Source organism: Sinocyclocheilus rhinocerous, unplaced genomic scaffold (assembly GCF_001515625.1).
Source record: "Sinocyclocheilus rhinocerous isolate Xijiao unplaced genomic scaffold, SAMN03320098_v1.1 scaffold3288, whole genome shotgun sequence".
Lineage (NCBI taxonomy): Eukaryota > Metazoa > Chordata > Actinopteri > Cypriniformes > Cyprinidae > Sinocyclocheilus > Sinocyclocheilus rhinocerous.
Genome location: NW_015655612.1, coordinates 1068060 through 1079216, shown reverse-complemented (window position 1 = coordinate 1079216; position 11157 = coordinate 1068060). Strand labels below are relative to the sequence as shown.

At 38.3% G+C, this 11157-nt stretch overlaps 1 protein-coding gene across 2 annotated transcripts in view; it reads right to left on the bottom strand.

Moving 5' to 3' along the window:
• Positions 1 to 24: 24 nt before the first annotated feature.
• The window catches only part of LOC107718837 (galactosylgalactosylxylosylprotein 3-beta-glucuronosyltransferase 2-like), a 19512-nt gene continuing 8379 nt past the window's right edge, over positions 25 to 11157 (bottom strand). The window contains exons 3-5 of one of the 2 annotated variants that reach the window (XR_001637463.1): positions 5387 to 5535; positions 2885 to 3025; positions 619 to 644 (exon numbers count right to left, since the gene is read on the bottom strand). Coding sequence is in view for 1 of the 2 variants with exons in the window: in XM_016526079.1 (XP_016381565.1) it covers positions 558 to 644; positions 5387 to 5535 (236 nt within the window). In the remaining variant the exon portion in view is untranslated. Of the gene's footprint in view, positions 645 to 2884; positions 3026 to 5386; positions 5536 to 11157 lie in introns of both variants that reach the window. The other variant, XM_016526079.1, reaches the window with a different exon arrangement.

Below are 11157 nucleotides of genomic sequence, written 5' to 3'. Positions count from 1 at the left end.
TTTTTTTTTTTTTCTTTGCTTTTAAAGAGGGTCGTTTGGAATAAAGACAGTTGTAATCCAAAAGTTCTGTCCTTGTGTAGTGGTGTCTCACACTTTAGACGGTATTTCCAGGGTTTTTCCATCCACTATTCCTTTTATTTTCGTGGACGGGTCGATTCTCTTCAGCATCGCTCAACCTCTTTGTACATTATTCAAGCAGCTGCTCCTTTTCTTCCGTTCACAGACATTGATCTGATTCTCAGAGTGTCCAGAGTCTGAAAATGGTAGTTGACTACCGCATTGGGAATAAGATCAAGTTTTCACGTACAGTTGCCATTTGAAAAACCCCTTATCCATGGTTTCTACTCTACCACGTTACAGGTAATCCAGTGTGACGCCACAGTGAGAAGCCCCAGAAGATACAGTGCGTGTCAGTAGAGAATCCCACGACAGCTTGGCATGTCTTTTCCACCAGAGCAGGTATCCTAAAGTTCAAAGGTGGCCATCGATTTGGAAAGTGCTGATGATGGCGGGCCTTCATCCAGTGTTATATGACAGTCTTAGTGCAGTGTCGCTCGCTAGACCTCTATATAGACCGAGTCCTGTTGCCGCTTTGTTTCGTTACCCAGGTTGACCTTCTCAGTGCGGGTATGCCAGACCAGGACCTGAAAGAAACCATTTGAAATCAGGTATTTTAGAATACAGGAACCAAGCACGTATTAAGCACATGTATATTGTATGTACCAAGGCAGTTTACCTACATTACTATAAATGGGACTGCCCATGAAACACTTTACCAACCTCAAATAAATGCTTTTTAATGCTCTTTGAGCCAAAGAAACAACATAAATGGGTTCCGTTCATGTCATTTAAAAGTGCATTTGACAAGCCGTTTGTAAGATTTCTTTATTTCCCCATTCAAGTAAGATTAGTATTGGTCTTGAATCCCTGAAAGAGCTTTCTGGAAGGGTTGCAAATATGGCCGCCAAATGACTTTCCTTGACAGGGATTTTGAAAGAAATGACACGTACATAAGGTACATCATAACAGAAAATAAGGTCATTGTGTGTGATCTCTCAGCAGAGATGTTTTAGGCTGTTGGTGCGTGAAGGTTGCTGGAATGGGATCTCTCGGACTGGTTACGTCTTAATTATATCAGATAGAGGCTGTGCCGGGAACGAGCACAGTTAAATTGCCGCACCCAGGTGTGACGCATCATTTCCTGAACACATGGCACTGCAGATTGGCTTGTTTTGTAAAACAAGGCTAATTTAGCAGAACCATAAGAGATAAATAAGGTGCACTGTGGAGCGGCAACCCAGAAAGTAACCAAAGTGTCCTGTGACCTGATAACAAGATGTATCCCTCTGGTAGATCCTGTAATACTTTTTATGAAGGGGTCTGACACTTTACTTTGCTGTCTACTAACCCCGTTGTTCCCTTGATAAATATTCTAGGGGTGGGCGATATACCTGAAGACACGATTAACTGGTAGAGTCTTAGGACTATCATCTCTATTGCGGTTACACGCTCATGTGACATTGCTCTGCTACGTGGTCACAAAAACATCGCTTGCACGCATTTTCAAGCATTGTGGTTTAAAAACAAGTAATTTTAAGCCGTTGAAATGCAGTCAGCAGTGAATATGTGTGTGCTGTCTGAGAGACTGTTTCTGAGCGCTGTCAGAGGCACGTGAAGATGGTGCTCTTAGAGCACGGGAGTATTGAACGGAGTTATTTTTGCCGCTTTGAAAGGATAAATACACACATTTGTATGTGTCAAAATGCCCGTCTTTGCAAGTATCCTCATAAACAGTAATTTAGTTCTTAAGTGAAAGCAAACAGCTGAGAAAGAAAGCACATGTGTAGCAGTATATTGGATCCGGGCAGCTCTTAAAGTGACAGCAGTCTAATATTCCTGCTCTCTGTCATTCACGTTAAACAAACAACAACAAAAAGAGAAAATCTCTCACTGCTCTTGACTAAATGACTTTTGTAACTTTAATAAGAAGAAATGCATATTTAATTTACACAGTGAAGAATATGCAGTGTTTTATTCATTTGATTACTTTATAATGTATGTAGCATTTCTTATTTATTTGTTCTACTGTAGTGTTTTGTCCTATTGCTTGTAATTAGTTTCTTATTCTTATTTAATCACTAACTGTTGTCTTCAGTGAGCTTACGTTTTTTTATTATTTTTTTTATTTAGGCTAGTAGCTATTAGTTTTTTATGATGTTGACACATGTCCTATTGCTTGTAATTAGTTTCTTATTCTTATTTAATCACTAACTGTTGTCTTCAGTGAGCTTACTTTTTTTATTTTTTTTTTTATTTAGGCTAGTAGCTATTAGTTTTTTATGATGTTGACACTGGTGACAAGAATTATGAAATTTCTATGGTTTCAAAACTTTTGATATCATAAGTCTGAAGGTCTGAGATGGACTAAATTGAGAACTTCCTGAACTGAATTGTAATTGGTTTGTGGGTGGTTAAACTTCATTAGTTGTGTTTGTGTGCGGCTGTCGAAGACATTTGCAGCCCACAGTGATGTCTAATTTTTATAGGAGGAAAGTAATAATACATGAAGAATTAAACTTGTGCGCTTCTGCTTTCATATGTAATAAATCTTTTCATTTTTAATGTCGATAATGTAATGGCTACAAATCAGTGCGCAAAGGTTGAAAGCAGTGATATAACAGCATTGTGGAGGTGTGAAACCAGCAGTCCCCATGGGCTCTAGTAATTGTAAATGAGTTTCAAGAAAAAGTTATTAATATTTAAACCCTTCATACTTTTTGGACTAATCTTGGAGCAGTCTTAGTCTTTGCATGTGCATCTATTAGAATATTGTAAGACAAGTGTGCTGGAGATGTCATTGCCATTATTGCAATGTGTGTCGTACTCTTGTTAAATACTCGGATAGACAGATTTCAATTTGTACAGAGTGAAACCCCACTTCCAGCGATCCAGGAATAAGAGAAGGCACTCTGTCCTTCTGCTCCTCTAGATCCTATCTCCCCTCTTCAATACCTTGTTTTGGCTTCTAAAAATAGAAATAGAAAATTTGACCATTTTAGCTTCAGTAATATCAAGTAATGTGTCATTTACAAGGCATTAACATTTTCTTGGTTTAGACTCATTGATATTAGTTAAGGCATTCGGTACACTACCATTCAAAACTTTGGAGCCAGTAAGATTTTTTTTCTTTTTTTGCTCATTAATTTATTCAGCAAGAACACATTAAACTGATCAAAAATTAGAGTAAAGACATAATATTACACAAGATTTCAAAATGAACTTTCTAGTCATCAAATAATAATGAAAAAAATTAAATTTGAATAATATGAAGATGAAATTTCCACAAATATATTAAGCAACACAACTGTTTTCATTGGTAATAAAAAAAAATGTTTTTGAGCAGAAAACCGGCATATTAGAATGATTTCTGAAGGATCATGTGTCACTGAAAACGAGTAATGGCTGCTAAAAATTCAGCTTCACCATCAAAAAAATTACATTTAAAAATGTTGAAATAGAACAGTTATTTTAAATTATAATAATATTTGACAATATTACTGTTTTTATGGATTTTTTATCAAATAAATGCAGTCTTACAAAAAAATATTTAAAAATCCTCCCGAACTTTTGTATGGTAGCGTATGAGCTAACAATGAACAATTTTTCTATTCTCTTTCTATTTATTCATTCTATATAATTCATATAAATTCATACCATGATTAAAAATGCATTAGTGTATGTAGAAATTAATATTAACAAAGGTTATTAAATGCTTTTAAAGTATTGTTCATTGTTAATGTTAGCTATTGCATTAAGTGTTAAGTGTTACCAATAAACACACCTTAAAGTGATTTTCTACAAATAGGATAGAATCTTGCATGACATCAAAACTAACTGTTATAGCCTATAATTTTTCAAGTATTTTAGCTCTTAATAAATGTGTATTACTCTTAGTTCCATTGCGAAAAAATATGAAAAATGTCTGGATTCCATTTGGGCTGTCCCGTATGAAACGATTTTCTCAAACAATGTTTGTGTTGAAGATTTTTCCGAGGGTTTCTTTCGAATCTAAACAGGATGAGCATCTGAAGCCTTGAGAGAGAATAATAATTTGAGCAATTGTGTTGTGCAGAGTGAAGCATGCTGGCAGGATCTGGTCTGCAGGAGCACGATTGACATTAATAAATAGGAGAGTCTATGCACTGACTTCTGTAAATAAGCCTGTGAATCTCTCTCACACACCATCTTCACCTCTCCATCTATATGGCATGTTTGCCATCCCTCTGCCAATCGCAAACACATTCCCTTTGCCCTCTTCTTCTTCCTCGCTCCCTCTGTCCCTTTCCTCCTTGTCACATCAGTTCAGTCTGATTACTCTCATAAGATGACCCACCCAAGCCTCCCTGTGCTTCATTTGAAGTGCATGCTGGGAGTTAGCCATATCTCCCTGCCTGCAGGCTTAGTCACAGTCATCAGCTGGGACCCTCAAGAACGCTTCTACAAATGTGACCTTTCCGAAAGACGTCGCTGGCAGTGCTCCACTTTGGACAGACGCCCGCTCACACCCATCACGAAGACCCATAACTGTTGGCACAAGCACTTCCTTTTGTTTACTTCCATAATGCCATCCTCATATAATTGGACTGCAGCCACAAATGTAAGTATATTAAACTCCCACTTTGTCCGAGTAGCGACTCGCACTTCTTCGTAACTGTCAGTGGCCTTTCTACTCTGTTTACGGGTGCGATATCTACACGCTTGCATTGCATTGTACCACAGGAACAAACCTGCACTCTCCGCTCTCTGTTTACAATGCGCACATTATGCTGTGTCTGACAAAATGACGCATAGCTGATTGGCTGACGTTGGAAACATGTCCTGCTCTTGCTGGTGTTGGTGATTAGTGGAATTGTCAGCCCTGCTAATAGTCACTATTAATATCGCAGTGTGGCTACCATTAGGGTAATTGGGTGATAATGATGATGGCAGGAGCCGTGACGTGCGGTACGGGGAGGAAGAGAGCATTTTGACACGAGTAAGGTCAGCTTGAGGTGAGCTTGAGATTTCGGCTCCTGAGATAATGGGCCACGGATGAATGCAGGAGCTTTTAGAATCAGACCGAGTCAAATACATAGGAACGTGATTTCATTTTCAAGAGCTCCTTGACAGTGCTATTCACTATTGTCACTGGTAGAAGAATAGACCTCCATATGATGTTAGGTTTTCAAATTGGTACCAAAAAGATAGGGTTGAGTCATAATATCTAAACTAATGACTCGAACACAAGAAAGACTAGGAACAAATGAAGGAACATCAGAAAGTGGATGTTTCTGTAGCGTTCATGATAATCAGTGTGAAGGATGCAAATGCAGGTTGCTCTACTGACCTGGGTACAGTTCTTGGCCTTTGGCTCCAAGTCCTCCACCTTAGTGATCTGTTTGAGGAAATCAGACTCTTGCATCCCTGGTTTGGCTCCTCTTCTCTTGAACAGGGCACGTGGGTTTGACAGGATCACCTGCAGGTTCACTGCAAAGCCTGCCAATGATGAAATAAAGTTTTGCAAGCAAGTATAAATCAAATTTCAATTTGAATGTATTTATTTAATTTAATTACTTTTTCCTCTTTGCTGCTTTTGTTGTCACAGCTCATGATAGTCAATAGTGGAGAGTTTGGAAAGAAGTGCGTGCCTAAGAGCCGTGATTGCAGATTACAAATCACACACTTCCAGGGGCTGAGCAACTGCCATTGAGATGAATGGGAATGCTAACAGATAGCTTTCTCCTTGTATTATAGACTTCGTTTGCAAGTGAGAAAGTCTGGGTTTGGAACAAGCTCCACCAAATATATATCAGAAAGCTCACACTGGTACAGACCTGAAATAGTTTATTGCAAATTTATCTAAAACTAATTATAGTGCTGATAATCTCCTTATATATTCAAGCACACTCTCTCATTTACTCTGTATTAACTATACACAAATACACAGCTCTTCAGCGCGCTCTTGACCTTATGTATTTCTCGTGGGAGCAGGTTGAACCACCCCACTGTTGCATGTAGGTCAGGGTAAGTTTTTCACCCCCTCGTTTCCATTTCTCTTGATGACACCTTCTCAGCCACAAAACAGGAGAAGGACTTTTCAAATTTGACTATAGGGAATATCACCCTCTGTTGTGGGCTTTTTATCCTGGGCACAGGCTGTTTTCTAGGACGCCTGCATTCCAGCTAAAACCACCTGGGCTTCCCTCAAATCCGCAGAGGCTAGCTCATGACAGCAATGCAATGTTCATCTAAGCCCTGGCTAACTCTGTCCTTGTGTAGTTACAAGGTTTCTCTCCCTCAGATCGACATGCATACTGTCAAGCTTTATTAATAGTTGAAGACCAGCCAACTCCTTTCTTTTGATCTTTTTTTCTTTTTTTAATGACTGTATTGCCTTTTGATGTTCCTGTTGGAGTATTGAGGGAATGATGTAAGAACCAATGCTCAGAGATCCAGGGACAGGGCTTTGATACAGCTGAAGAGCCGGACATGTTTCTGCTGTTGCACCATCAGCACTTCAGGGACCGGCTAGATCCGCCCCTGAGTTAAATGTATAAACAGTGTGGTAAACACACACTGAATGTTCACATCCTGATTTTAAACCAACTCTAAGACTTTATGACCAGGGTAGGGTTGCACCGGCCTTTTGTAAGATCTTTAAATAGGATCGCCTTCAAATTTGTAAACGTAAGTGGTGCTGTTTTTATGGTTCATAAAAACTTATTTTGCCTCACAGAACTGCCAATAGTAATGACATTTCCAGGGAAATGCAATAAATAAATCATGAAATAATTCGTATATTTAAATAGGGAAATCATATTAATAAACTGTGTAAAATTAATAAAGGACAATAAGTAAATGCAAAAATACAACAGTCTGTAAAGGACAAATGGCAGAAGTGTACTTTTTTAGATTAGTTTTCTGTTAAGTGTCACTAACAACTCATTTACATAAAATTATGTCTAAAGGATTGAATTCTGTTAAGGTACAATATTAGCTCATTGCTGTATTTAATCAGTTTGTTGTTTTCAATTGTTATTATGTTTATACAATTTTTTTTTCTATCCATCAAAGAATTCTAAAAATGTATCATGGTTTCCACAAAAATATTTTCAACATTATAATAGCGAAATAATAATAATAATAATTTCTAGAGCAACAAATCAGCAAATTAGAATGATTTCTGAATGATCTTGTGACAATGAAGACTGGCGTAATGATGCTGAAAATCAGCTTTGCATCACAGGAATAAATTTGATTTTAAAATATATTAAAATACAAAACAGTTAAGTTTAGTTAAGTAACTAATATTGTGTAATAATATTCCACAAAATTACTGATTTTACTTTTAATCAAATAAATGCTGGGCTGGTAACTGTAAGAGACTTAAAAAAAAAACTTACAACCCAAAACTTAAGGCTAGTGTAGATGTTTCAACTAATTTTAATGGTGCAGTTTTCACATATTTAGTAGTGTGCAGTGTTGCCAAGTCCACGGTTTTACTGCGAAATTGGGCTAATTTTAGACTATTGCCAAGGGTTGTATATTAGTATGTGGGTTAAAGTGATCTACCCTCCTCGCCCCGGAATGCTATTTTGATGGCGAGGGAACCCCCCTCAGAACGCAATTTCAAAAGAGGGGACCCCCGACATAGAGGAAAACCATGGGGAAAAAATGCAATTGGGCTAGTTTTGAATAGCAATTGGGCTGGTTTTGTTTTTCACAGACCTGGCAACCCTTGTGCAAATTTTAGCATAGTGCCCTCCACAACAATGAAGCTGTTGCAGTCGGTGCATTTTATTTATTTTAGAACCACTACAAAATATTTGTGAAATAAAATTCTGCAAGTTGTCCCCCAGACTCCAAGGAAATGCAGTATGTGTATATACTATACAGTATATATACTGTATATATATATTCTTCTTGTGACACAGATCGTGTAAAAGCTAGTGTGACTAATGCACGGCCTAATCACTGTGTACACTACAGATGCAGCTTTTTGTTTTCGTTTATTCTCATGCATAATCTTTTCAACCCTTCTCCGCCTAATGCGCAAAACATTGCTATTGTGTGTTAAAAAGGTTTCCATGTTAAGACAAGCACTTGAGCTCCTCTTCAGGTGAGAGCAGTGCTTGAAAGCAATGAGAGAGGCGGTTCAGGACCTTTTCTCTGCTATTGTGTTTGCTCTCGGAAGAAGCCGTACAGCAGGAATACTAAATAACCTCATTGTTCTCAGCTTTTGTTCAGGGAGAACTGTAGTAGAGCCGGCAGATTTATGAACCTTAAACAGCTCCTAGAACGTGTGTTTAGTCTACAGCAGCGATGTGAGGAAGTGTATACATTGTGTGAAGTGTTTGTGAAGGGAGATGTGCTTACTGTCAGGTAGGGCTTGACATTGAATACATTATCTCTGATGACAATGATGATGATATTATGGGTGAGTGAACACGTGTGAAGAATACAAGCTATGGAAGAGGAGCAATAGTGGGAGTAATGGAGATCACATGAGGAAGAGATGATACCATCTCTTGTTATTAGAGTTTGATGAACAGCATAATATCCAGCGGCAGCGCTGGAGTCTGGGGAATTAGGGATTGCTTCAACTACGCACTGCTATCTCTGACGTTGTATTCATTCCCTCGAGCTGCATATGAGCCCTGCCTCTCTCCATTAGGATGTTTCCAACCTGTCAGCATCTTCTCACCCCTCCCTCTTTAATGCACTGCCTGAGAGCTCACGTTTGTTAAAAATGCACAGAGAAATTGCTGAATTTAGCTTCAGTAAAGGTGCTTTTCACCAATTATAGGAAGCAGAGAGCCCCGTCACCTCACTTCTACCTAAATTACAGGCAGGGTATCTGTTATCTTTCTCTACCTGTTATGCTTTGTAATAGTGTGTAATTTTTAGTTTTTTTTACTGTCACAATACATTTTTTTTTTTGTCATAGTAAACTATAAGTAAGCCATTTGAAAGCGTAAACACAGATGCTTTTAACATCCCACTGTTTGGGAATCCCGACCAGCCTGACATGTCAACTTCCAAATTATATTTAGTCGTTTAGCAGATGCTTTTATCCAAAGTGACTTACAAATGTGGAACATCACAAGCAATTTATCAGAAGAGCCAACAGTATTTGCAATACACAGTGCCAAGTGCCAGGAGTTATTATAGGAAGTGCCTTTGTTTATGGTTGCGTTTTAGTTAAGTGCTCGTGGAAGAAGTGTGTCTTCAGCTATTTCTTGAAGGTTCTGATGGTCTCAGCAGATCGGGTGGAGGTTGGCAGCTCGTTCCACCAGAGAAGAACAGAGAGGGTGAAGTATCTGGAAAGCCATTTAGGGTTTGTTTACAGCAGCGATTGTACTAGAATCACACGGATTTTATGGCAAAACAATCACACGGATCCGAGAAAACGACTAAAATGCTGTATTATGCATGCTAGGTGAGTAGTTGGCGATGTTACTTTGTAAAGAGACAGTAGACGCCTGCGCACATATGCATTCAAGTTTGTACGTCACACATAACTATAGAGTGAACACAAAATACAGATGCGCATGATGTTACTGTTTTCAAATTTGCATTTTTGTAGTTTACACAGAGATGGCAATGGTATAATTTTTAAAAACTTGCAATCATTTTTTCAAAAGTTTGTTTTCAGGTGCCCAAAATGCTGCTGTCGTATAAAAAAAAAGTCAAAATGCATAAAAAGTTTTCTGTGTTAGTACCTTAGTACCTTGAGAAGAAAGGACCAGGTGCTGCACATTTACTCGCAACGAGGTATATGTACATTTATAGTATTTATTTATATTTTGAATTTCCTTTTATTTTATTTATTTTCATATATATTACATGCTTTTGCCATTTGTATTACATTTTGTTTTTGAATATATATTTTTAGCTTAAATTTATTTTTTAGTTTTAGTAATTTGGTCACACTTTCTTTTAAGGTCCAATTCTCACTATTAACAAACCAACAACTTTTGCCTCAATAAACTCCTAATTTGCTGCTTATTAATAGTTAGTAAGGTAGTTGATAAAAGGGGTCATATGATGCAATTTCAAGTTTTCCCTTTCTCTTTGGAGTGTAACAAGCTGTTCGTGAATAGATAAGATCCCTAAAGTTGCAAAGACTAAAGTCTCAAACCCAAAGAAATATTCTTTATAAAAGTTAAGACTCGTCCACGCCTTCCTAAAACGCCTCATTTAAACACGCCCCCACATGTCTACGTCACTATGTGGGAAGATTTGCATAACGCCGCACAAATGTTCACGCAAAGAAAGAAGGCGTAACTTTGATTCTCCCTGTAGTATTGTTACCGCCGCCACCATGTCGAGACGCTGTGTGTTTCGTTGTGAAGGCGAAACTACTTTGTTTGGTCTTCCAAAAGAGGACACAACTAGAAATCAGTGGTTAAGTTGTATTTACAGCACTGTTCCAGAACAGTTCAAACCAAATATTCAGATGTGTGCAACACATTTTACGGAGGACTAGGACTGTTTCCTGGGAGAGTAGCATACAATGCCGGTGTTCCGGTGAATTCAGTTCCCCTGTTTCCCCTTTGGCGCGCATGCTAACTCTATACAGTCTATGATGCTGACAAATAATGCTGACTCACAGCTAGGCCTGGGCGATAAAACGGTATCGATATTTATCGATGGTACACCTTCTTCGATAACGATATAAAAAATGTTCGATATAGTGCACAATATAGGCACGTGCTATGAGTGACGCAGACAGCACACACAAACAGGAACGTGAGTGCTGTGCCTGCCTGTGATGAGGAGATTGTGAATAAAAAAATGAATATTAGTCGAATTTAAAATAAACATTTGCATTTGAATGCAAAAATAGTACAATCCAATGTTAGATGTGCGTTGGGGAGCGTCATCAGTGGAGCGCGAGATGCGGTGATGATGATGTAAGTGACGTTGTAGTTTAATGTTTTGTTAGTCTAGCCCACGAAACGCGCAGTTGCTGCATTATGCATTCAAAATATTAGAGAAATATAGAAGCTCAATGCGAAGAAGATCTTGATTAGGTTAAAACCGAAACCAAGCCATTCACACAGAAATCATATTCGGTGCATTTTTTAGACGGACAAATATGACTGCTGCACTCGC